Here is a 27,412-nt window from a genome sequence, read left to right on the forward strand (position 1 = left end):
GTGGCACTTCGGAACGTGAAAAGCCATAACTGAAATTTGATTGCACTTAATAGCCAGTAACGTAAATGTTGCAGTACAAGCCTTTCCTGATGCGATTGTTTTTTGACGCACTCATGGTGCGACTGGGGCACTCACGTCCTGACTCTTTCCTGATGCTCAGCCGGACTTTCTGGCCAGCCTACCGCCAGTACTGGAGCGAAATGCGCCTGCTGGGCCTGGACCGTTATCGTCACGTGGGCGCCACTGAGCTCCAAATCCTGCCCAGCACCCATTACTTGACCACTGCATCGGAAAAGGCGTGCTGAAGGTGAGGAAGACTGACGCGGCCATTGCTCCATCGTCCATCCTCCAACGGGTGTAATAATGTAAGGCACAGTGTACAAGGCTCCCCTCGTACAAGATGGGCATTGACTTCATTGAAACTTGTCACACAGTCACATGTCACACAGTCACTTGTCACACAGTCACTTGTCACACAGTCACTTGCCACGACTGAAAGATGTTCGGCTTTGGTTTGGTTTTATGGGGTTTAACGTCCCAAAGCGACTCAGGCTATGAGGGACGCCGTAGTGGAGGTCTCCGGTTAATTTCGACCACCTGGGGTTCTTTAACGTGCACTGACATCGCACAGTACACGGGCCTCTAGAATTTCGCCTGCATAGAAATTCCACCCCCGCGGCCGGGATCGAACCCGCGTCTTTTGGGTCAGCACCGCGGGATCGAACCCACGTCTTTTGGGTCAGCAGCCGAGAACCATAACCACTGAGCCACCGCGGCGGATGAAAGATAAGTAGTCGCGATTATTCGAATAGTGCGACAAGTGATACTGACCTCAGATCATAGCCATCCTTCTCTATTCAACAACTGAGCTGAGTTCGCCAGAACCACTGAGGCGATCTAGTTTTAGGCTCTCGGACTTGTAAAATTTGTCAGCGTAATTACACGCTTGCGAGGTGTGTACGAATGGCGAATAACTTCCCGTGCTATGATTTGACCCTAACCTAAAGTTTCTTTTTTTTCTGTTAGTGAAAGCGATGAGTCATGTGGTCAGTTTTACCTCATATTCGAAAAACAAAAAAGAAACTTGTTTTCTGTGGTTTAGAATAACAATAAACCATGGGAGGAACCGAAGGTTTAGTGCAACCCATACGACGCCAAGGCAGCAACACTGCGTAAATACATGCCTTCTTCTCTGAACTGTTTTTCATATTTCCGTTACTAAACACGTTCTGCGCAAGTCGCGACGCTACAAAGCAAGGACACTAAGGGATCGCCCAAGCAGAACAGGTAATCGGCCCAATATTGTAAACGTATTCGCAAAAGGTCGGTCCTACAAGGGACCAATGTGAAACCATCGATGCGCAATATTGGGGCCGATAATCTGTGCTGCTTGAAGTAAATAAAAAGTGATCACGTGGGATAAAATTACGAGGAACTTTAGCGGCTAAAATGGTGAAGGAGGAAAGCCTGAGTGTTGCATTGTACTACGCGATTGTTCACTTCACATTCTGTTGGTGCATTAATTAACTGCCAATTAATGACGCTTAATCTTTGCCTTTGGGAGTAGCGCTGCCAGGGAGTCCACGGAACGCCACCACCCGTTCAGCGTGATGCGTTGCCCTTTGAACTCAACGCTTTTTAAGGAAAGGAAATGGCGCAGTAATTCTCTCTCATCTCGGTGGACACCTGAACCGCACCGTAGAGGAAGGGAGGAAGTGGGAGTGAAAGAAGAAAGAGAAAGAGGGGCCGTAATGAAGCAAATGAAGATTGTATTTGAGGAAAGGAAATTGCGCAGTAACTGTCTCATATATTTCGGTGGACACCCGTCAAAATTCTCGCGAAGTGACGTCACGACCGTTTCGACCAATCTGAAACGCAGACAAATTTGCTAACACGTCTTGGTCAGGACAGTATGAGCCATTAAAGGCTTTCGCCTTAAAATTCTGTGTGTTAGCAAGTGTTCCACGTAGCATCGATTGCCAGCGTGTGATGAAATGGTTTCTCACAATGCTGCTTGCTTTCCTACCAGGGAGGACCACTGGTGCAAGCGGCCGCTGCATAGCTCACCGAGCCGCCCCTGTCTGGAAGGCTGTCGTCGCGTGGCTGTATGGCTGACACAGCAGCCGGGATTCTTAAGGCCAAGGTGAAGTATTTATAACGATATTTCCTAAACATGCTCATTATCTGGTCACACTGCGGCAGAAAATAGTTTTCTATATACCAGGTGTCCCAGGGAAATTTCACCAAGCTTTTAAAGAAACACGGAATCTCCTAGCCACATGAAACCGACTATGGGATGCATGGAGTCCCGTGACCTAGTCTGCAGCATTTCTTCCGTTCTTGAGAGTTAATTATAATTACTGACTTGAGGAACAAAGTGTCAGTGGAAAAGATGTAGATTCCGTAGCGTTTTTATTATCTCACCGTAGCGTTTTTAAATTAGACGCAGTGATCTGTGCGTGAACTGAGCTAGTACGGTTGCGAGGTGTTTGAGCCAGTCTTCGTTCATATTTGGTTGTAGGCGCGAAAACAGACAACACAAGGCAGAAAGATGGGCCGAGTCTTCGTATTTTTTTATTTTGCAAAGTTTGTTAAATAGAAAAAGCTATTTAGTTAGCTTTTCGATATTGCTTGCGGGAGAAAACACGTGAATTTAGAACTTATATCGCTTCGCAAAACAGGAGACTGAAATGTTTATAACAAGGCACCGCTTACGTATATCTTTCTGTCAGGCCCAAAAACAAATCCCGCCAACAGGATAGCAGATACTGGTGCATGTATTGGAGCCGCCGCAAGCACTAAGCAACGTTGGAGAATTGCAGTTTGTATATGCAGACGTCACCCAAACGGACAGCCGTGCAAGTTGTCCAGGCCCGAAGCTTGTGACCGGTGGAGGCGGCCTTAGAAAGCGCGTGGCTGAGGTGCTGGCTGGGATAGCACCTGGGCGCCCTCCATAGATGAGCGGTGCTGAAGCGACGCGGTGATCACGTGGTAGGTTTTGCTTTTCACGGGCTTTCTCTTTAAGCCTGGAGCGCGGTGTTGCTGCTTGTTTCACTGATGTGTTGTTAAGATGTTAGGCTTCGCCTCTAAGAGTGAAACGCGACAGCGTCTTGCAACGCTGCCAGGGAGTCCATAGAACGCCATCGCCCGTTCGGTTCTACGCCTTGCTCGTAGGTAAATTAGTTTTATGCGAAGCATACTAAAATAGCCCAACCCAGCTCCTCGAGCGCGGCGGTGTCGTTACCATTGACCTTTCGTGACCTCCATGTCATACCACGTGGTGCGTGACGTCACAGCAGATGAAAAACGGGGGCCCAACTCGCGCCGTTGCGCGAGGCGTCGCGACCGAGGACCACGTGATGCGTGACGTAATGACATAGGAGAAACGAGGCCCCAGCTCGCGCCGTCGCGCGAGGCGTCGCGACCAATGTGTTTCCTGCTTCTGCCGCTAGGTGCGCTGTAGTGAACACGTGATGCTGGAGCGGCGGTATACAAGGGGGTGCGCCTGGGTGCGCCTGCCTCTGCTAGGCGAGACGAGTATCTGACCGCTTCGGCGTGCGCGGCTTCGGCCGCTTACCTGATTTTTTCAGCAGCGTCCGCTCCGGCGGACGCAGTTGTTGCTGCGACGCGCGTCTTTTCTTGCCTTTTTCTCTTTCCTCTGATCTCTTACCTCTCCTCTATCTGCACGTTGGCAGCGGTGGTGGCTTGGCTAGAGCCAGTAGCAGGCCCGTGCAATTTCCTTTTCATCCTTCTCTCAGTCACAACAACAACAACAACTCTGCTAGGCGTGCACGGGATAGAGATGCCTCCTGGAGACAGGGCTGCTCGTTGGAATGAGAAGCAAAAATTCAGGGGGCACTTTGACCCAGGCAGCACGCCATCATTGTACCAACAATGGCTCATTGTTGGAATACATTGGCATCAATATTGGGCTGGCATTGGCATAGGAGCACATTACTACATTTTCCAACCTTGGCCCATACTTCATACCAAGATTGTCCCATTGTTCAGCCATTCTGGCACTGCCAGTATGGGCATATCACTGGCCTATCCACTCATACTTCATTGGTCCTGCAAGTATCGGTCCAATGTTCAGCCATGCTGGTGCTACCAATACGTACTGAATATCAGCTATTCCATTGATGTCCCATTGTTGATGCCAATATTAGTCCCATGGATAGCCATTCTGGCCATACCAATATGTACTGAAAACCGGCTACTCCTTTCATACACTCCATTCATATCTCACTGTTGATGCCAAGATATGTTCAGCCATTTGGCACTGTCAATGCAGACTAAGCACAGGCTTTTCCATTCATGACAGTGCATACAACCTGTCACATCAGTGGCTTAAAGATTGGCATGCCACTGCCCTTTTCTATTTATGACTCGCCAGTAAAGCCTATGTTAATTTTTATCTTCAGTGGCCAACATTAATGCAAATGTTCACTCGTAAGCAACCATGCAAATATTCTTAAAATGAGACAACCAAAGTATTCATGAAAACATTTATTTTATGAAAAAGTCCAAATAGAATTAATCGTTAGGGGCCGGGAAGGGTGGTGCCAGGGGCTGTGGGATGGGTGGTGGCAGGGGCTGTATGGAGGGAGGGCCCTCAGGAAGTGGAAGAGGCCAGGGGATTGGGAGGCACACATGCGGGCACAGTGCAGGGGGCTGTCCCCGCACTCGCAGGTGGCGTGCTTGGTTGGAGGGGGGAGAAGACTTCGGCAAGGCGTCTCTTCCTTCCATCACATGAACCGGGCAGCCAGCTGCAAATAAAACCTTGTGCCTGTGATGCGTCAAATGCAGTTTGTCGCAAATGGCATCTGCACAGGAAAAAATGAACAAAGAAAATAAACATTAATTCCAAGCACACAAAAATCATGTCCATCATTTTAGAAAATTGTAAGAAAATAAATTCCAGGATATGGCCAATGAGAAAGGCTGTACTGAAGGGCTCCTGATTAATTTTGGCCACCTAGAGTTCTTAATTTAAGATGCACCGACATCGCTTAGCACACGTGCTTCTTTGCATTTAGCCTCCAGAGCAATGCAGCTACTATGGATGGTGTTTGATTCTTCACTTGGAATCAGTAGCTGAGCACCTGAGTCAGGAAGGACATCAGGTAAAAAATATAGTAAACAGATATATTATTACGTGCCTCATAATCAAGGCAACATACAAAACGTGGACACAACTAAACAATGAAGTAAAGAATCACTAGAGGGGCCTCAATCCATTGACACTGACTTGTCGTTGCGATTGACCACCTTGCGCCTGCTAAGTGGCATCATAGATGCCCATAAATAGAAGGCAAGTGACTGCAGCTTCTATTACACACCGCAGGTTCGAAGGGCATTTTCAGCTCCAATAAGCTTTCCAAACAATTAAAATAAAACTGTGAAAGCATGTTAAATAAAGGGAACATGAAAAACTATTTACTAAAGCTAGAATTTGTTGCCATCATTAAATACTTGTAAATGAAATCAAAACATAGTTCTCTTTTCTATAAAAGGGAGATAACGCATCTGTCCAACTTCCATTTATGAACTGTGTTGCGCTTCAACTGTCATGCACAAGAATGAATTTTAACCTGACTCTAACTCTTTAATGTCGCTTGCAAGGCATGGGCTTTGTCAAGTTGCGACGACAGTCCACCGCTGTGATATATCGCACCTTGCGGAAAAATTTTACACTTTAGTTCAAAAGGTGTACTGTCTTGTTCCCTTATTGCATCAGGCTTGTTGAAGAAATAGGGCTAGGGGTGGGACAAAGGGATGGTCAAGGATAGGCAGAAGAACGAGGAAATGTTTGCCCTCGGGTGTAAAAGACACGACCGAATACGCGAGAAAGAGTAGAAAGATTTGGAAGGAAAAGAGAAAATAAGGAGAAAAAGACCAGTGTTGAAGTAAGTGAGTTAGGAAAGCTCAAGGGACAGGTGAGTCCCACTTGGGTGGGCGAGAAAAGGCTTAGGACACGAGGGAGGTGGTCAGGGAACACGAGTAAAAAAAAAGTGAACACGGGAAGAAGAGTAGAAAGACTTGGAAGGAAGAGAAGAGTGGAAATAAATAGAAAAGACTGGTGTTGAAGTAAATGACTTAAGAAAGTTTAAGTGACGTGGTGAGTCCCACGCGGAACGGCAAGGAAAAAAAGGCTTAGGACACGAGGGTGGAAGGAATAGGGCTACTGGTCGGACAAAGGGATAGTGGAAAAGAGAAGAAAGATGAGAAGACATGCGAGCGCTAGAAAACACAGTGAGCACGCGAAGAGTAGGAAGATTTGGAAGGAAAAGAGAAAATAGTGAGGGAAGACTAGATTTAAAGTGAGTGAGATCGGAAAAAGGCGAAATCAGGAGACGCGAACCACGTGGGCGGGCGGCGAAAGGCCTAAGAAAAGTGGCAAAAACTTACTTTTGCGGCCGTCGGTCCAGGCTCCTGAAAAGGCACGAGGATAACCACACCAGGTAGTTGGTATGGTGGAAGGGCCGAGGAACACTTGGTCAGGAGCGGTAATCCAAAACACAGGGCTCCAGCGCACAGGGCGGACACGATCACGGTAGGCACAGGATGGCGAAGGGCCGCAAGGGCCAGCGGCACACGCCGCGGCCTCGAGGCGCGCATGAACTCGACGGAGCGAGCGCCGCGCGCGACCGACCGCGTTGACTGCTAGGGCGAGACTGGCAGCGAAAACGAGGCAGCAAGGAACAGAGAAGCGAGCGACGCAGGACCGCTCCCTTCGAAGGCTCCGGGGAGACTGGAAAATCGCACGCGCAGTCCGTGCGGCGCCAAACGCGACCGCATCGCGATAGGTCATCGGTCGTATGACGTTTACGAAGAAGAGCTAATCAGAAGGCCGAAAATTTTGTTTATTTTTTTGTGCTCCTCGTTGCTCTGCCCTCTCCCCCTGATTCACGCCGAAGGAACAGTCTGTTCGGAATACACCGAGGACCCGTCGAAATTGACCAAAGGGTGACCGTTAAAGTGACGGCTAGTTTTTACAGTGCAACTGTAAGAAAAGCGCATAACACTAGGACGTCTGATAAGCTCCGTTTACATAAACGCGAGAGCAGCGCATCATGTCAACTTTCTCGTGCATCCCACTCATGTAAACAGGGAAAATGCGCCAGGAAAATGCATTAATCCCACAGGCAGGGCGCAGATCGGCAAGTGCAAGTCCTGTGCTGGGGTGAATAGAAACAGGTGCTCGTAGGGCTCCTAGATGTGCGTGCGCTTCTCTGCGCTCTCCCCTCACACACACCGAGACACCCTAGTTTCGGGGCCCCCTCTTCCGCCCTGGGCGCCTACACAATACCCTCTCGGAAGGAAAACAAAGCAGACCACGCTCAAGTTGTGACCGGCTGCCCCCCCTACTTCCGCGTGGCGTATTCTTACATGCGAGCATGGCGTCTCCCCTCCGCGAGGAAATTTCGGGAAAAGAAAATCACCAACTAGCCCCGCCACTGGGAATTACGATGCGCTACTGCGGTATTTATGTAAACGCGGAGCTCTTCTTAGAGAGCCTTCGTTCTCGCCCAACTAATTCTTCTTCAAGCTACTGAGGGATAATGCCCGATTAATCTCCATATTTCAGAAAAACCTTTCCAACATAGCTTCGCAACTTGGTAACGGGGATCAAGACTTTTCATTTTTGTTTATTTAACCCACCCTTTTTTCCGCTCCTACACTGCTCTCAATGTCGTAGGCAGCGTCGCGCTGCCTATGACACGAGGTCGAGCTGCCTATTGCAGGAAGCGATTGTAGAACTGGTGAGATACTGCCAGCTTCGAAATATGGCTGAGCCAACGCAGGGAAAACGTCCGAGAAACTGGTCCAATACTGCCAACTTCTAGAAATGGCTTAGCCAAGGCGGGGAAAACGCCCGAGAAACTGGTCCAATACTGCCAACTTATAAAAATGGCTGAGCCAAGAGAGGGAAAACGCCCGAGAAACTGGTCCAATACTGCCAACTTTTGAAAATGGCTGAGCCAAGGCGGGGAGAACATTGGCAACGCGGGGCCTTCATAGGACCGTTGTTTGCCAACTCAATTCCTACATTGGACCACTGTCATGTGCTGCTTGGGGACTGTCTAAAGTGGGTAGAGGCGGAAGCGTTTTCCGCACCACCTTCGCTGTTTCTGTGGCATTGGTGGCGTCACATATATTTGAGTACTAATTACAAAGTGGTGGCAAATCACTAATTAATTCTTAATTACTGATTAATGCCTGAATACTAATTAACTGCTAATTAATGACGCTTAAGCTTCGCCTTTAGGAGTGGAACGCGAGGGCGCGTTGTAGCGCTGCCAGGGAGTCCACTGAACACCACCACCCGTTCGGCGCGATGCCTTGCCCTTTGAACGCAACGCTTTTTGAGGAAAGGAAATGGCGCAGTAATTCTTTGTCATCTCGGTGGACACCTGAACCGCACCCTAGAGGAAGGGAGGTGGGAGTGAAAGAAGATAGATAAAGAGGGGCCGTAATGGAGAAAATGAAAATTGTATTTGAGGAAAGGAAATTACGCAGTAACTGTCTCACATATCTCGGTGGACACCCGTCAAAATTCAGGGGGGCACTTTTTTTACCTAAAGTGCGGTCACTGATGTGTGGTTACGATGTTAAGCTTCGCCCCTAAGAGCGGAACGCGACAGCGTCTTGTAACGCTGCCAAGGAGTCCATAGAACGCCATCGCCCATTCGGTTCTATGCCTCGCTCGTCGGTAAATTGGTTTTTGAAAGGAAGTGTATCTGTCTCTCATTTGTCTGTGGACACCTAAACCTCGCCGGAGGGGAATGAAGGAGGATGAGAGTGAGTGAAAACACCGTATTCACTAGACGCGCCTTTGTTCATTCCAAACCATCGAGCTGGCATGGCGGAGTGGATAGCGTGCTCGTCTCTCACGCCGAAGACCGGGGTTGGATTCCTGAGCTCGACCAATTTCTTAATTTCTTTTATTTATTTATATGGCCTTACTAGTAAAGCTAATTAGGCTAATTGGGTAATTAAGCAATTAACTAAGCTCAGTCCCGCTTGGAGCATCACTATACGATCCCTTCAATTGGTTGTATGGTTACTAGCCAAAGTGCAATTGGCCCCGTTTGAAATTCGCGCACTGTGACGTCACGACCGTTTCCACCAATTGAAAAGCGTGACATTTTCTGTCGACAACTGCTGCTTACAACGATGAGACATTAAAGGCTTCCGCCTTAAAAGTTGCGGCGTGCTACAGAGACTGATGAAGAGCGTGAAGAACGTCTAGCCAAGCGGCGTGCTCGATATGCAACTCGGCGGCAATATGCTTCGCATCTGACTAGGCTTAACCTAAGCTAAGCCTCAGCCATTTTTTATGCGAAGCATATTAACTTAGGTTTCGGGCCTTCGCGCGACGCCCGGTGGTGGCCACCATTGACCTTCAAGTGACCTTCAAGTAGGTCACGTGACATGACGTCACGAGATGACGTCACGCCGGCTGCAGATGGGGCCTCATATCGCGCCGTCGGTCGCCTCCCGGCGGTGGCCACCATTGACCTTGAAGTGAGATCACATGATGTGACGTCACGTGATGACGTCACACCGGCTGCAGATGGGGCCTTATATCGCGCCGTCGGACGTCGCCCGGCGGAGGCCTCCACGCTTCGGTTCGCGCCGTCGCGCGCGACGCGGCGGCGGCGCCACCATCGCTGCATCACGTGATATGTGACGTCACGCCAGGGATGAGGCGGCGCGCGCCCGCCGTCGCGTCAGTCTCTGTGCCCGCAACCGCGCCAGCGTCTTGACAGTTGACGAGCGCCTTAACCACTGAGCCACCGCGGCTAAAGCCTCTCAACCGCGGGGGGTAGCCCCTCCATGACTTGGGAGAGCCACGAGCGTCGGTGACGGGAGCGGTCGCATGCCGCGTCGGCTCCGTGATAGATCGCAATCAATTGCGATACATCAAATTTTCCCCCTGTAAGCCTGGTACCATCGTCTCCAGGAACCTCAGCGGCACCCGTCTACACCACGTTTGTAAAGGTGGGGCCAATTTTTGACCACTTTTCGGGCATTTCAAGTCTTCGTCACGCCGCGGTGGTGCTAAGCCTAACGGCGCCGGGGCCTGCGATGGCCCCGGTCGGGGATCCCTCGGCTCCGGCGGCTCCAAATCAAGTCACCGGGTACGACCCGCAGTCCTTGCGGATCGTAACGATGGATACCAACCAATCCGAGGGTACTACTCAAGGCGAGGATCCTCTACCAACCGAGGACGATTACCTTGAAGATATGGTCCGCGTCTGGCGCGGAAAGAAGAACGCGGCGGCGGCATCGAGGGACGCTGGTGCCGGTGCCACCCAGCAACAGGCGCCGGCTAGCTCTACGCATACGCAGGGCGGGAGTGCGCTGAACGCAGCCTCGAAGCGCTCCAAGCAACCCCGTTGGCGGCCGCAGTACACGCCGCGTATCGAAAAAGACGACATCGTCGTGGTGCTGAAACCGCGAAGCACGGTCGACCTAAGAGCAACTTTTGGTCCTGGACAAACCGGCGCTGCAATCCTCAGCATCCTCGGGGACGACGCAAATGCAGGACCTGCGGTGTGGCCTGTTTGGGACCAAAACGTGCTAGTATGTGCGTTGAAATCAGTCGACGCCGCGGAGAAGCTACTCCGGGATATTGTGCTGCGGGTTGGGGAACGCGAGCTACCGTTCCGGGGACACCCCAAACTCTCCGGTGCGTCCTGTCGCGGCGTCGTGAGTGTTTCGCCTGACGAAACATCTGAAAGCGTTAAAAGAAAACTCTGTGCGGAACCAAATGTGGTGTCTGTGCGCAAGCTGGGGGGAACCCCGGTTGCGGTGGTCACTTTCGCGGGGACTGAGGTGCCACGGACGGTGTTGTACAGCTACGAACGGCTCCCTGTTCGCCTGTACAAGAAAACAGTGCCTGCATGCCACCGCTGTGGCACAGTGGGCCATGGGGCCGATGCGTGCCCGCGACCGCAGCCGGGGCGCTGCAAACGCTGCGGAGTCCAGGTTCCCGATGCCACTCCTGACGGCCCGGCGGAACATGACTGTGTTACGAGCTGCCTCATCTGCGGAGGCGGCCACCCTACCGGAGCTCCTGGCTGTGCCGGGCGGTTCCGGACAGCCATGAAACCCAGCTCCCCATCAGGATCCAAATCGAAGACAAAGACGGGGCCCAAGCAGGCTCCTCCGCCCAAGGCCAAGAAAACGCCAGCTGATCAAGAAACCAAGGCCAAAGCCGGGCCATCGAAACCAGTCAAGTCCGCGACCCAGGCGGTGCTCCCGGTCCTCAACGCCAGGGACTTCCCGCCCTTGGCACCCGTCCAACCACAGGTGAGCAGTTGGAGTAGGGCAGTCTCCGGGCTCCCTACCCGTCCCTCCCCTACCCGTCCCTCCCCTACCGAAACCGCCCTACAGCAGCAGGTAGAGGAGCTCAGGCGCCAGAACCAAATTCTAGCGCGCAAAATTCAGGAATTAGAGACCAAACAGGCCGGGTCATCCGAACCAATGCAAGAAGCTGAGCCAGACGAGGAGGATGACGGATCATCCGTAACATCTTGCCTCACTAGCGTCTCGCGGCAGAGCGGGGACACGGTAGTTGGATCTACTGGTCGCGTTGCCGGCCTAGATGCACTGCAGCGCCAAACCGAGCAACTGGAGGAGCAAGTGGCGGCCCTCCCGAATCAAATCATGTCGGCAGTCCGCGAGTCCTTCCAGGACATGTTCAAGGCAGCTTTAACGCAAGCACTTCCCGACCTTATGGCCCAGGTCACTGACTCGGTCCTTAAAACCGTGCAGCCCTGGGTCAGCACCCAAATTAAGAACGCCACAAGCTGCGAATCCCCTCACCTCAAACGTAAGACAGCCTCCCGCCAGGCAACGGAGGAACATGGTTCAAGCTCGGCAGCTGGTGGGTCGGTGCGGCCCCTCACTGGGGTTGCGCCGGCTCCCGGTCAGAGCTAATCCGATCGCCCTTAAATAAATACAACAAGATGGCTAGCAGATGTAATAGGAATGTTAAAAATTTTGAAAAATTCCAGATCATCCAATGGAACTGCAGGGGTTTCAGAGATTGGAAAAAGCGGTCACACTTCCAGCTTTACCTGCAGTCCCTAGGTGACATGCCGGCGCTCATTGCCCTGCAGGAGCCCGGCATAGACGCTAAATTATCAGGCTACAGCACCTTTCAGGGGGGCCCCTCTACGTGCATCCTGGTGAATAAGACTTACACTGTGGTTCAGGTCGACTTAGACTCGAGTACCGAGCAAGAATATACAATGGTCCGAGTACTGCCTCTCAGACGCCGTGACCCGTCAATACATATCCTCAACATATACTGCCCTCCGCGTAAGCCGCGCGTAAATTTCAATGAAATCTTTCTTCGCGTGATAAAATTGGCAGCCAAACAGCCTCTAGTGATCGTTGGAGACTTCAATGCTCCCAGCCTTCATTGGGGCTACCACTTCGAACAGGCAAGAGGACGTAAGCTGGCGGAGCTCATGTCCACCCTCAGCCTCACGTTGCTCACGGACCCGGCGTATCCCACTCGAGTGGGGAATTCGGTAACCCGCGACACGTGTCCAGACCTTTCTCTCGTTAAAAGTGCTAGAGCGGCTGCCTGGGAGAACTTGGGAGATTCTCTAGGCAGCGATCACCTCCTTCTCCGGATTACACTCGAGGCAAAGGCAGCGCGCAAAAAATGGGGTCAGGCCAAGCTGACCGATTGGCACAAACTCCGGAATCACACTATCCCTCCCGTACTATTTTCCGGCGGCTACGCGGAGTGGGCTAACCACATATACAACATTCAGAAACAACATGTCACAACACTACAAACCACCGAAGAGATCCCCGCAGTGGACACCCACCTCCTGCATTTCTGGGAGGCGCGCCGGAGCTTAACTAAACGGTGGAAAAAGCAGAAAACTAATCGCAAATTACGCGACCACATAACCAAACTCACAGAGCAGGCTGCAGCGTATGCTGCCGAGCTCTCAGATTCAAATTGGATAGCACGCTGCGACGCCGCAGCTCATCAGATGAGCTCGAAGGGGACGTGGCGTCTCTTTCGCAGTCTAATCGACCCCTCTCAAACAAGAGGCGAGACGCAAAAGCAGCTCCGGCGGGCTCTGCAAGGGTATCAAGGTACGACGGCGCAACTTGCTGACACTCTGTGCGACAGATATCTCTGTCGTATGGAGGACCCGCCTGGGCCAGAGTACATGTACTCTGGCAGGCCTAATGAAACACTCGATGCCCCTTTTGAGTTGCACGACCTTAAGGCGGCCTTAGCAAAAATGCGCCGGGGTACGGCTCCGGGACGGGACCACCTAACAGTGAACCTGTTGGCGAACCTACCGGACTCAGCCTACCTTCATTTATTAGAATACATCAACCAGATCTGGGACGGGCGTCCACTCCCTCCCGAGTGGAAAACGTCACTTGTGACGTTTATCCCTAAAACAGGTAAGGCCGTGAATACGGACAACCTGAGGCCCATATCACTGACCTCATGTGCGGGCAAGCTTATGGAGACGATGGTACGGGATCGCCTCTCTCCATACCTGGAGAGTAAGGGCTTCTTTGCAGTCACCATGTTCGGGTTTCGCCCTCACATGTCTGCGCAGGATGTCCTTCTCCAGCTGCACAGGGATGTAATACGGCCCACAACTATGCAACACAATGACAAAGCAATCCTCGCCCTTGATCTAAAAGGGGCTTTCGACAATGTGAAACACGGAAGCATCCTGGCCAACTTGAGTTCTACCGATTGTGGGGCTAGGACCTACGCGTATGTAAGAGATTTCTTGTCTAATCGCCAGGCCTTTCTTCGGATTGAGGGCGAGGAATACGGCCCTTACATGATGGGAACACGGGGTACCCCTCAGGGAGCAGTGTTATCACCGCTCCTGTTCAACATTGCTATGATGCGCCTCCCAAGCCAATTGGCCCGGGTGGAAGGCATTCAACACGAGTTATATGCAGATGATATTACAATTTGGACCACTCAGGGGAGCCTTGGGGACATGGAGGACCGCCTTCAGCAGGCTGCTTCCACAGTCGATGCGTATGCTAATGACTGTGGGCTCCAATGTGCTCCAGCGAAATCAGAGCTTCTGCATGTCAGAGCGAACCCAAAGGATAGAACAGCAATACACATATCTCTCTGTCAGGAGGTCCTATTAGAGAGGCAGAGGAGCTCCGTATTCTGGGCCTTTTCATTCACCAGAGACTCAGACCGGACTCCACTATTGCGAAACTCAAGAGAGTAGGCGAACAGGTAGGGCGCATGATCCGCCGCGTTTCCAACAAGCGGGGTGGTCTGCGGGGCAGGGACGCGCTTCGGCTCGTCTATGCCTTCGTGACTAGCTGGATCCTCTACGCCGTGCCATATCTCCGCACTACTAAGCAAGACGAGGCGCGAATAGACGCCATCATCCGCAAGGCAACTAAGCGAGCCCTGGATCTCCCGGTGGCTACCTCTAATGCCAAACTCAAGGCATTGGGGGTGCTAAACTCCTACCAGGAGCTGCGGGAGGCCCACCTCGTGAACCAATACACGCGGCTCACGCAGACGGCTCCTGGGCGCCGCCTGCGAAACCGCTTACACATCCAACACGACTGCACTCCAGAGGAGGCGGAGCGTATCCCAGTACTATGGCGCCATATGCTCTGGGTCTCCCCGCTCCCTCGTGACATGGACACCGACATGCATGAAAACAGACGACAAGCGCGGGCTCGGGCTCTTGAGAGACAACACGGCTCCCGACCCGGTGTATACTATGTAGACGTAGCAGGGCCATCGCCCACGGGATTTTACTCGGCCGCTGTCGTTCACCAGGAAATGCACGTTGATGGACTCTCCTTTCGAGCCCCGAATTCAATGCGGGTCGAGGAAGTAGCGATAGCGCTTGCTGCCGCCCACGCCAATTCGAGAATAATCATCACGGACTCCCGAAAAGCATGTGAACATTACTTGGCAGGGGAGATCTCCCCATTAGCTGCTTGTATTCTACGACGGACTGCCACTGATCCAACACCCAAACGAATCATTTGGGCTCCTGGCCACCAGGGCTTACGAGGTAATGAGGCCGCTGACGCGGCTGCCCGAGCGCTTACTCACCGGGCTCCTCATCCCAGCTCTTCTGGCTCGGAGACTAACCAGCCGCTGCTGCCATTCAGGGAAATATTAACACATTATAGCGACAACCACCGCCTTTTCCCGGCCCCTGCAAAAGGGCTGAGTAAGACGGAGGAGCGAACTTTAAGGCGCCTGCAGACAGATACTCTACTCTGTCCTGCAATAATAAAACATTACGATCCCAACACGGATGGGCGATGTCCACACTGTGGGGAGACCTGTGATACCTTCCACATGGTGTGGGCATGTACTCAAAATCCCCACCTTCCCCCTTCCCCTACCCCTTCCAGAGAGGCATGGGAGACTGCCCTCCTCAACTGCTCCTCGCTTGAGTCCCAAAGGGCTCTCGTGAAACGGGCGAGAGACGGGGCCTCGTCATGCGGTGTCCCGGACTAGGGACGCCGACCATGTAGCGGGGCCACTCTGTGGCTCCCAAACTCTTTTTCACAAAATAAAAGTTTTCACCACCACCAGCGTCTTTGCGCCGGGCGTGTATGCTGTCAATATGCCTCCAAACGCTAAGGACATGCTTCGCATCCACTGGGCTTAACCTTGATAAGCCTCCAATTTTTTTTGAGGAAAGGAAATGTCGCATATCTGGGTGGACACCTAAACCTTGCCTTAACGGTAAGGGAGGAAGATGGGAGTGAACGAAGACACCGTATTCACTAGACGCGCCTTTGTTCATTCTAAACCATCGAGCTGGCATGGTGGAGTGGTTAGCATGCTCGTCTCGCAATCCGGAGACCGGGGTTCGATTCCCGAACTCGACCAATTTCTTACTCCTTTATATTTATTTTTCTGGTCTGACTAGAACGATTAATTAAACTAATTGTGTAATCAAGCAATTAACTAAACGCAGTTCCACTTACTTGGAGCATGACTATACGATCCCTTTAATTGGTTGCAAGGTTACTAGCCAAAGTACAAATGGCCCCGTTTGAAATTCACGCACTGTGACGTCACGACCCTTTCGACCAATTGAAAAGCGTGACATTTCTGTCGACAACTCCTGCTTACAACGATGAGGCATTAAAGACTTCCGTCTTAAAATGTGCATGAATGGCGCCTTGTTCTAAATATTTCGGGGCGCTGTTTTTCAACGCTATCTAGGACTCGCGAATTTGCACTTCTTTGTTGAGCCGTGAATTTGGACTTATCCGTGAAAGCAGCCAGCGCAAGAAACGAGACGACACAAAGAGAAACACACCACTTGGTGTGTCCTCTCTCTGTCGCCCTGCTTTCCCGTGCCAGCTGTTGGGCTTCTTTCCTGAAGGCCGGTGTTGAAGCCTAAAGTAAGAACTACGCAGAACAAAACGTTTACTGGACGCTATGTCACACGGCTCTTAGCAGCACACGCATTGTTTCGCTCGCATTGTACACTGTCATTTCTAAAAACTGTGCGTTGGACTAAGACACCTTGCACAGATTAGTATTATGATTTGTAACATGCCGATTTTCAGTATTTCAATATTTCGATAGATATATATAACCGCAGCGGTGGCTCAGGGATTATGGCGCTCGGCTGCTGACCCGAAAGACGCGGGTTCGTTGGAGGCGAAATTCTAGAGGCCCGTGTGCTGAGTGTTATCAGCGCGTTAAAGAGCCGCAGGTGGTCGAAATTTCCGGAGCCCTTCACTACGGCGTCCCTCATAGCCTCAATCATTTTGAGACGTTCAGCCCCCATAACCGTAATATCTCAATACAAAGTCTTGATTGTGGCTACAGGGTTTCTGCTAAGAAAAAAAATTGGCAGTGGCTTAGCTCTGCTATGCCAGGATATACGCAGCGTGAGGTGAGGGTGAGGTGTCCACATCTCGGTGGACACCTGAACCAGAGGGAAGGCGCGTAACGGCCCTCTTGGAACAGTGGACACCTCAACCATGCAAGCTAAGTGGCGGTAGTGACAGGTGTGCGCTGTATGCGTTCGCATTGACAAGTTTGGGTCAGAAACGCGGTGCTGAAGCCGTAGGCCGTCGGCGTTCAGTGTGTTTATTCGCATTGGCGTTGTCAACGCCACCTGTGCGTAGTGACGTCACTTACTCCTCGCGCATGCGCAGCACGGCTCTCCGGGAGCCACGCGAAACGGGTCAACCTCGGCCAGTGTAGCTCGCGCTGCAGAAACATCATTTATAGGAATCGACAAATCGTGATACCACTGCCGGGCAGGGCACAGGAGCGTAGATGTCTTCGTGCTCCACGCAGGTGGTGTCGGGTGTTCTGGATGTGCCACGCCGACGCAGCCGAGTGAGCAATGGCTTCCCGAGTTCGCGTGTCTTTTCTCAACTTGAGGTGCAATGCTGCTCCTCATCTGCCTGCAGCGGTAAGTGGACGCCGATACGATCTGCGCGTAATCTGGAGCTTTTGTAGTCCTCGGGTACACCCATACTACAGGGGTGCGAGTGGCTGCAATCCGCCTTTTTCACAAGGTTGCTCTGCGCATGCGTGCCTCTTCTCATTCAGCTCCGCTGGTCATGTTAGTGGCAGGTACGTGCGACAGATGGCGGCAGCTCTCAAGCACACTAATTCAGTGAAATAGAAGCATAGTGCAGAACTACGAATACTGTAAAAGGCAGATCAAGAAGTAAGTGTTCTGTGATAACCCAAGGGGTAGCGCTGTACTCTTTCAAGATAGGTCAGGGTGTCTTAAACGCGCAGCGACAAAAAAAATAACGAAGATGACACATCTGCTGTGTGTGGTAGATCTGTAGAAACAATCGAGCAGCTCGTACTCAAATGTGATGGTATCTATCCTGATGTCGATGCAGGCATAGTTACTCTTCCTGAGGCCCTAGGTTTTAGAGATAACAATGGTCACATAATGAAATCTGCGCTGGAAGTTAGGAAAAAGCGATTGGAAGATTGGTGGCTGAAAAGTAGACAGGTGACGCAGCTCTATTTGCTAGTACCCGCCGCAGTGGCTCAGTAATTATGGCGCTCGGCTCCTGACCGAAAAGCCGCGGGTTCGATCCCGGCAGCGGCGGTCGTATTTCGATGGAGGCAAGATTCTAGAGGCCCGTGTGCTGTGCAATGATAGTGCACGTTAAAGAACGCCAGATGGTCGAAACTTCCGGACCCCTTCACTACGGCGTTCCTCACAGCCACTCTGGGACGTTTAACCTTCATTAACCTAAACCTCGTATCAGTGTGGTTAAACCCGCACAGGAACTCTTGTCATCCAGAGGCACAGAGTGCACGGGTTGCATTTTTCGCAGCAAGCAGATCAGTGGCGTCATTTATTAAGCCGAAGCGAGATGCAATTGGACGACTAACGCGATTAGCGCTGTAGATCGGCTACCCGAGCAGCGTTCAGGGCAGAAGAGCCGCAAGGAGCAAGCAGCAAAAAAAAAAGTTTCACCATTTTTCCAAACATGCTTGCTGCTTGCAAACGGATGGCTTGCTTACACAAAAATTGATGAATCTTGATATTGCTTGAGCTTCTACTATCACCCTTGTGGTGATGTCGCGGCACTTGCGTAGAACGGCCGTTCTTTCAAAGGCAGGTATGCAGTTTTTACATGGGCAGTAGTGTTTGCTTAGCTCACGCCAATTAACATCTTTTAGATTTCTACGATGTTCTCTTGAAGTTGAAGTTGAAGTTGAAGTTTATTTCTCGCTCTCAGTGGTACAAGTATTACTTACAGTATTACAGTATTACAAGTATTACAGTGGTACAAGTACAAGTATTACTGGGAGAGAGAGGACGCAGGGAAAAAAGCTGCTTGAATGCAGCTTGAGAGGCACCCTGCGCCCACACTGCTGAGGCAACGTATTGCCTCAGTTGTTAGTTTACAAGACAGCTACAGGTGAGGCACTCGAAAACAATAAATAAAGTATCAACATGAATATAATATCTACAGTGGCACTTAAACATTAGTATCACAATCACAACAAAAAGCGTCATAAATACTCAAAAAACCAAAAGCATCACATCAACCAGGTGTACAACAGCAGAATTCCCACGTGTTACAGCTTTATTCACAGTTCGGAACAAGTTGTAATTAAATGTCTTCAAAAAGATACAAAATGGTTTTTAAGCTCTTTACCGTGATGCATTTTAGCGATATGTTGTTATTTTCTAAAATGTTTAGGTATTTCGACAGAATAAAAGATAAAGATTGCATACCGTATTTGGTCCGACAAAGAGGCAGTGACCAAGGAAAATGAGAGCGGGTATCGTAGACGGTTGAATAGCGAGACATTTTTAGAAGTGAGAGAGTGGTTTCATTGTTAGTAAAAACCGCAGTTTTGTACATTGATAGCAATCTGAAAGGAAACAAAGAAGTGAACTTTAGAATGCCAAATTTAATGAAGTATGGATGTGTGTGGGTCTGCCTCGATACGTTTGCTATGAGTCTAATTGCCCGCTTTTGTACTGTTATTAGTTTGGATATGTTGTGCTGGGTCGTCGTTCCCCAAACTGTGAGACAGTAAGTCAGTGATGGGAGAAAGAATGCTTGATAAATGAGGACCTTTACTCGAGACGGAAGTGTGTCCCTATGTTGGCAAATAAGACCGTTGAAGCGATTCAGTTTTTTCCGAACATGGTTGACCTGTTCGTCCCAGGTGAGACACTCTGAGAAGATAACTCCTAAGCATTTTATGTTTTTCACGATTGCAATTGTTTTGCCTCCTAATGATAGGGTGAAATTGGTGTGAACAGTTTTGTTTCTTGTTCGGTATAAGACGGCCTTCGTTTTTTCAGAATTAACTTTTAGATGATTATTTCTTGACCACTCGTGAAGATATTCCAGAAACTTATTTGCTCGCGAAAATAATTCGGCTTCTGTGCTACCCGACAACAGTGCTGTAATATCATCAGCAAAGCCCACAAGGTCAACGGCAGGGGTAGAAAAGATGTCATTAATGTAAACAAGAAAAAGTAAGGGCCCCATTATGCTGCCCTGGGGAACACCAGAGAGAAGTGGCTCAAGGCTAGATAACTTGTTATTATGAGAAACCATTTGTCTGCGATGAGCTAAGTATGATTTGAGCAGAGACAAAGTGACTCCCCTAATTCCGTAGTGTTCCAGTTTTTGCATTCAGCCTTGTATTCAGGCCGCGGCGGTTGAATTTCTTTGAAGGAGAAATTCTAGAGACCCGTGTGCTGTGCGATGTCAGTGCACGTTAAAGAACCCCAGGTGGTCGAAATTTCCGGATCCCTCCACTACGGCGTCTCTCATAGCCTGAGTCGCTTTGGGGCGTTAAACCCCATACACCAACCAACCAGTATCTCCCCGTCTGGCCCATACAGATATTATATAAGAGCGACACATGACATAGCTTCCGCGTCGGACGAACGGGCAGCAAGCCACAAGCTTCGTGGTAATAAGGGAGTAATTACTCATTGGCATCCACCCAAGCGCAGCCATACGGCTACAAAGGAAAGCTATACAGCTTTCTCAGAAACTTCGTAGTTAAAGAAAAATTCGTCCTGGTCCGGGGTTCGAACCCGGGACCACCGCTTCACCGGAGCAGTCGCTATACCAACTGAACTAATCGGAACAGCCAGCTTATGGTAGGGCGAGAGCGAATTGATCAATAACTCGAAGTGGGAACAGTGTTGGTCAAATGTTTAGGGGAATGTTCCCCTAAACATTTGATCAGCGTTCCCCTAAACATTTGACCAACACTGTTCCCACTTCGAGTTATTAATCGATTCGCTCTCGCCCGCCCTACCATAAGCTGGCTGTCCCGGTTAGCTCAGTTGGTAGAGCGACTGCTCCGGTGAAGCGGTGGTCCCGGGTTCGAACCCCGGACCAGGACGAATTTTTCTTTAACTACGAAGTTTCTGAGAAAGCTGTATAGCTTTAGTTGTAGCCGTATGGCTGCGCTTGGGTGGATGCCAATGAGTAATTACTCCCTTATTACAAATCTACTCCACCTTGGGGGATTCCCCTAAACATTTGACCAAGCTTCGTGGTGAACGCGCCTTGGATGAGCGCTGCGTTGTTCGCCGCTCAACGCATCATTCCTGCCTCCACGCACGGCCCCACTGCGCCCGAACTAGACGAGCGGTTGGCGCTATCTGTTGGCGTCGTGGTGGACAGTCCGAGAAGGAGGAGGAAGGAGTGGTTTTAGTGGGCACCGCCTGATAGCGCTACGTGCGCGCCCAGCGAAGAGGAAAAGTAGCGCAAACTTACTTTGCCACTCGCTTAACTGCGACTTCTGTAAATTCCATGCTCATAATTACTAATATACACCACAGTACATGTATCTAAAGAACCCGTTCTAAGAGAACACCGTATTCTCTAGACACGTCTTTGTTGATTCCAAACCATGTAGCTGGCGTGGCGGAGTGGTTAGCGTGCACCTCTCGCACTCCTGAAGCGCTAGTTCGATTCCCCAACTCGACCAATTTCCTATCCGATTTCATTTATTAATTCTTCAGGAATTTTTCGCTCACGGCCAACACCGCCGAAAACGACAACGGCTTTTCTGGGACACGGGGCCCTTAACGCTTTATCTTTAAAACTGCACATCGGCCTTTGAAAAAAACGGCCATTCTACTCAAGTGCCGCGACACCACCGCAAGGGTGACAGCAGAAGCTCAAGCAATAGCAAGATTATCAGATAAATGTGTCAGCAAGCCATCTGTACACCTTAAAAAAGAGTTGATTTTTCTAAGCGCTCATGAGCATGCCAATGACTCGAGGCAAGGCTACGCAGCAACGAGATTGTCACCGGACTGGGCCGATATAAGCCAGTTGAAGACAATAAACCGGGCTGTCAGTCAGCGCCTGTGTTTGTGTCAATCTTTCTTGTCCGTGCTCCGACCGCGCTGTTGTTGTCAAGGCACTCACTTTCTCTAATCCCCGCTACCTAGGTAGTTAGAAAATTCAGCTCTTTTTATTTTTTCCCTCGTTCCCAGAACTTCTGGAGCCGCCTGTACATTGCCTCTACAAGCTTGGTACCGAATAACCGGAATACTGACGTAGTGACTTTGTACGTTAGCGGCAGCAACAGACCGTATCGGCCTGACCCTGGGTACAGAAGAAGAGGGTGTATGCGTCGGCTGTGCGGTCGTCACGTGGGTGCTACAAGCGGCCTGCCCGCTGCTGCAGGATAACTGACACCACCAAGCTACCCAGCATATAGTCCACACCAGAATCGGTAAGCACGTGGTTTGTACACGGCTCCATTCGTGCGCTTCGAGTAAGCGTCTGAGTGGCTGCAAGTTGCTGCCATCATCGTCGCAGCCTTCCTCACACTACGCGGACGCATGAGTGACTTTTGATGAGAGCTAATGTGGTATCGTCGAGGATAGTGAAAAGATAAGTGTGTATCGCAAACACAAGTGGGGAATTGTCTCTTTTGTGTTGTAAGATTTTCAGCGCAATCTTATTCGAATATTTATGATCTTAGCAATTTTCCCATTGCAGAATATTCTGAAAGTAGTGAAGGAACCCCTTAGGCTCCCTGCAACATTCTTACCACAGCTTCAGGATTAGATGATGTGGCAGAGTGCCTTTCAGGACCGACGAGAGACGTCGGCATATCCTTTCCAGAACCCCCAACACTGCACATAGTGTATATTGCCGCCCTACCCCTATCCTTTCTTACTATCGCACCCGCCTGTGTACTGTGCGAAGTCAGTGCGCATTAAAGAACCCCATGTGGTCGAAATCTATGGAGCCCTTCACTTCCTACGGTGTCCGTCATAGCCTGAGTCGCTTTATGACTTTAAGCCTCCATAAACCTCAACCTAAACCTACTCTGACTTTTTTTTGGCCCCACCGCGGTGGCTCAGAGCTCATGGCGCTCGGCTACTGTCCCGAAGGACGCGGGTTCGATCCCGGCCGCGGCGGCGGAATTTCGATGGAGGCGTAATTCTAGAGGCCCGTGTAATGTGCGATGTCAGTGCACGTTAAAGAACCCCAGGTGGTCGAAATTTCCGGAGCCCTTCACTACGGCGTCCCTCATAGCCTGAGTTGCCCTGGGACGTTAAGTCCCAATAAACCAATCTGCGCCACAGTGAGGATAACGAAGAAAAGTTTCCCCTTGAAGACTCTTCGTAGCATGCAGCTCTTGTCTTCACATACCATGTTGGGAACTTTGCAGCAAGAACTGTTAAACGGACGATTCCGTGGCATAGACAGCCAACATAAGGTCACATGATGCCAATAACTCACGATAACGTGTCATCACGTGACCAGCGAGAGGCAGTTGACCGTGTGCCTGCTGCCGTAGTATTGGTAGCGAAGGTTGACACAGTGTTTCAGAGCGCAGCTCTTTCGCGCAAGCTCATGCGTTTCGAGGCGTCGCCGTTGTCCCTCGTAACCAGCTCAGCCTAGCTGTGCGCGTTCCTGGCGCCATTTCTCCCCAACGCCCAAGCCGAAACGCATAGCCGCCGCCGTCCGCCACTACGAAAAATCTACGAGCTGCAGCCTTGCAAAACGCACCCGGTATCGCTTCCCTGGGCAGCTATTGTACCACTTACTGAGGCGCACCAATTTAGGTCTCCCGCATCTCCCTGCGTCTGCGGCGACGAATACAGTGCTCGGGTAATCCTGCACAAAATAGGGACAATCGTTGTCTCCGTACTCACATACTGCTTGCGCGAAACGCTTTCAAAAAAGCAGTCTGCTCCCTGAGTTGATTAGGATCGCAAGCGCAAGCATACAGACTGGTAGCACATACAAACGTCACTATGAATTTTTAGACTAAAACTAAGGTATACAATCATAAAGTATGCAATTTATATTTGTATGTACCGCCCTCAATTGGCTTGTCGAAAAGCAGCTCCAGCGGTTCTCTTCGTAGCAAACCAACACCGCTTTAAAAAAAGGTACCAGATTCATCAGACAGCGATTGCGTTCGGACGAAACTACGTTTCCATTAAAGCAAGGAAAGCGCTACCGCACTGGTTATCGCGATCTGCTATCAAGCGGACGGGTCGCTAGACTGCACTTTTGCATCCGTATATCAGCCGATTAATAGGGGGAGTTCTGTCCCTGTTTCGTGCCTGTATTTTCCTGCGTTTATTATCTTTCGTATATCTCCTCTCACCCAGACTGGGTGCCCTTCTCGGAAGCCAAAGCGTTTCAAGATCGCCTTCGCACCATCCAGCAGCCGCCTGGAGAAGCCACATGTGCACACAGAAGCAAAGCCCAGAAAAGGTGAGGATCCGAGGGGTCGCTTTCGTGTCACCAACACACTATGAGATGGCGCGAACTCCGTCGGTCCGCATTTGTAATTACACGTTATACGGGCGAAGTCATGGATTCCTCAAATGAGCGTGCGAAGTGCGACGACGATGCAATTTTATCATAAGGCATGGCAGCTTCTAGCCTTCCGGTTGCTAAACCTGAATTGCAGGGATTGAGGCTGTGTCCCACTTCCAACAGTCGCTGAAGCCAAGCGAAGCAGTTACTGAATTCAGAGCAGTTGCTTCGAATTTTTAGCCATGGAAACAAAAATGATAGGTGCCACTTAACAGACCGCAAGCGGGCGGAGTGGGTGAGGGAATAAACGCGGGTTAATGACATCATGGGCGAAATAAAGAGGAAGAAATGGACTTGCTCAGGGCATGTAATGCGAAGGCAAGACAACCGCAAGTCCTTAAGAGTAACGGAGTGGATTCCAAGAGAAGGCCATCGTAGCAGGGGGCGGTAGAAAGTTAGCTGGACAGATGAGATTAAGAAGTTTGCGGGGACATGGCAGGTGCAGCTGGCAAAGGACAGGGTTAATTAATTGGAGAGATATTGGAGAGGCCTTTGCCCTTCAGTGGGTGTAGTCAGGCTACTGATGAGTCATTGAACATCGGCGAGAGAGATACTAAGATGGCTGCATGCATTCATTCGGTTTCATGGCCCCTGGCTTTTTCCATGTCGGCTGAACTGAACAGGGCATTCTTTCACCGCAGACTGTTTGTTGGCGACTCTGCACGACCTGCTAATGGTGACTGCCAGCGGTGCTCTCTTGTTTCGGCGAGGGCTTACCTGTCAAAGCCCCCTGTAAGCTGATACCCATGTTGTTCGTTTATACTTTCCAGGTGCATTTCAGTGGCACAGCACTCGGACAGCGTAAAGGCAAGCGTCGGGGCCATCGTTCCACGAGTGAGTGCCGAATTTGTTTTGTTGGTCTCTTTATTCTACCTTGGGTAAACGATGACTAGTGACCCTATTCGTGTCGAACTATCGCGACGTGTTACGACCCAGTTTGGAAGCTATCTGCCGGCTCGCCCCCTAAAACCTTTTCCGAGTAGGCCAATATGCCTGCGCAGTTTAAATCCGGGTCACTATTCTTTAAAGTATCCTCCGTTAAGTACACGTTCAATGCGGTACGCGCTAATAAGTTTCCCAGGCTACTGGTGTGACAACAGCTGACCACCCGACTTTTTCCGCCTCCCTCCACATGTTCCAGTGGTCCGATTTGACGCCCGCGCCCAGAGAAAAATTGCCTGACCGGACTCACTCGCTAAAATAATTCTAAGGTGAAAGCCTTTCTTGGCTCATGTCTTGCCGTTCGTCCGGCAAGACAGATCCTTAGCCAATCCAACACTAGCCACATAGCAATCCTACTGCCTAAACAGTCCTTTCTTGGCTCATCTGTGGCGTCCGCAAAAGTAAAAAGAAATAAAAAATAAATCTAAGCAAAAAAATTGAAACCAAAGTAGTACAAAACACAGAATAGAATAAAAAATAAAAAGCGAACAAATAAATGGAAGGAGAAGATGATGGCTTATGGTCTGTGGACTCTTAACGTCCCATAGCGACTCAAGCTATGAGGTTCTGAACGTCCCAATGCGACTCAGGCGATGAGGGACGCCCTAGCAAAGGGCTCAGGAAATTTCGACCACCTGGGGTTCTTTCACGTGCGCTTACATCGCACAGTACATGGGAGAGGGAGAAAGAGAGGACAGGGAAAGGCTTTCGAATTTCCGCTCTTAAGCAGACTTACGGCAAACCTGCAATTTTTTCGGAAGGGCCATGGTGGCAGACCATGGAAGGTTGCGCCACCAATACAATGTGTGCGTGTACTAGGTCCGATGAGGCATTGCATTTCGCTATTCATTAGGTTCAAATTGGTGCAAATTGGTGCTTCAGATGTAGCTGTGGCTTATTCACCTCAGATGAGGGCAAATATCATTGTTCTTACACAAATTCTTCCTTCGTTGTCGCAACAATCTCTATGCCTGCATTCCAGGTGGCTCTGGATGTCGCGGCGCTTTCCAGATGGCTTCGGATAGCATCCTATCGAGACTGCATCGGTAAGTGGCCAGTTTGCATTCCTTCTAGCTGTTGCGTGAAAAACTTGATCACTACGGCGACCCGCATTAGAGCAGTGCGAAAGCAAAACGCCCACATTCTATATCGATGTCCGTGCCTGTTCTGACGTCCATGTACTATATCGACGTCCTTGGCCATTTTGACGTCTAAGCGTAGTTTTTCGTGTTTTTTTAGCGTTTAATTAACTAACTACACCACATCAGCAATTTTTCGCACCTACGCCTGCGTTGTCTCCTCGTTGGCTTTGGTGCTGTTTCGTTTTTTGCGCTGCCAAGTATGAATCCTCACCAACTGGCCCGATGCTCTGTTCTGATTATTTCCCACAGCCATATTTTATAACACACTATATGTCACAACAACCCCACCTGGTCGAGGTTTCCGCAGCCCTTCACTACGGCGTCCCTCATAGCAGGAGTCTCTTTGGGACGTTAAAACCCCCGTAAACCACAAACAAAGCTCCAATTATTCCGTTGGTGGATCAAACTCGACGGGCGCGGCTCATGGCAAGTGACCCGCCTTTCCTTCTGACATCTCTGCTGAGAGTGTATTTCCCATTTCATCAGTAATTGTAGCGGCGCAGTGCATCCTACAGAGCTTCTGCTTCAAATGCTTAATAAGTTTGAGAAAAGAGTTCAACACTTTACGACTTGACGAGGTGGGAAGAAAACAGGCGTGTAAGGTCAAGAAGCTACCGCAGATATTCACCCTTATAGCAGGAAAGCTGATAAAAGAACAGGGTGGACTGCGTTTGGCAGGTACTCGCGGAGTTTGTTCGTGAAAAAATTTGAAATCACTGCGGCGACCGGATTGGAGCAATGCTAAAGCAAAAGGTACAGATACTGTATCGACGTCCGTGGCTATTGTGACGTCCGTGTACTATATCGACGTCCATAGCTATTTTGACTTGTATGAGTATTTTTTCGCATTTAATTCAATTATTACACCTCATCAACTGAATTTTTCCCACGGCAACATTTTATCACACACTATCTGTCACAGTTACATTCGCGGAAAATTCGCGGGCACTTTTTGCTGACGAGACAGAGCCATA

General features: G+C 50.3%; 1 protein-coding gene and 1 long non-coding RNA gene across 8 annotated transcripts in view; one reads left to right on the forward strand and one right to left on the reverse strand.

Moving 5' to 3' along the window:
• LOC149348566 (uncharacterized) overlaps positions 1 to 27,412 on the forward strand; it is a 237,716-nt gene that overhangs the window by 9,044 nt on the left and 201,260 nt on the right. For 3 of the 7 annotated variants that reach the window (XR_016292781.1, XR_016292778.1, XR_016292777.1), the window contains exons 4-9: positions 161 to 307; positions 2,030 to 2,143; positions 2,836 to 2,991; positions 17,336 to 17,453; positions 22,002 to 22,243; positions 24,144 to 24,249. Coding sequence is in view for 2 of the 7 variants with exons in the window: in XM_089588189.1 (XP_089444315.1) it covers positions 161 to 305 (145 nt within the window). In the remaining 5 variants the exon portion in view is untranslated. Of the gene's footprint in view, positions 1 to 160; positions 308 to 1,238; positions 1,481 to 2,029; positions 2,144 to 2,835; positions 2,992 to 17,335; positions 17,454 to 22,001; positions 22,244 to 24,143; positions 24,250 to 25,124; positions 25,189 to 26,278; positions 26,343 to 27,412 lie in introns of those variants that run through there. The other 4 variants (XR_016292779.1, XR_016292780.1, XM_089588190.1 and 1 more) reach the window with 4 other exon arrangements.
• Positions 4,495 to 6,495, reverse strand: LOC149348567 (uncharacterized). The gene is made up of 2 exons (XR_016292271.1): positions 6,412 to 6,495; positions 4,495 to 4,826 (listed from the first exon to the last, which is right to left on the reverse strand). It is a non-coding gene; the product is annotated as an uncharacterized LOC149348567 (long non-coding RNA).

This window comes from Amblyomma mixtum, chromosome 4 (genome assembly GCF_055824585.1).
Source record: "Amblyomma mixtum isolate Tamu chromosome 4, ASM5582458v1, whole genome shotgun sequence".
In the NCBI taxonomy this organism is placed as follows: Eukaryota; Metazoa; Arthropoda; class Arachnida; order Ixodida; family Ixodidae; genus Amblyomma; species Amblyomma mixtum.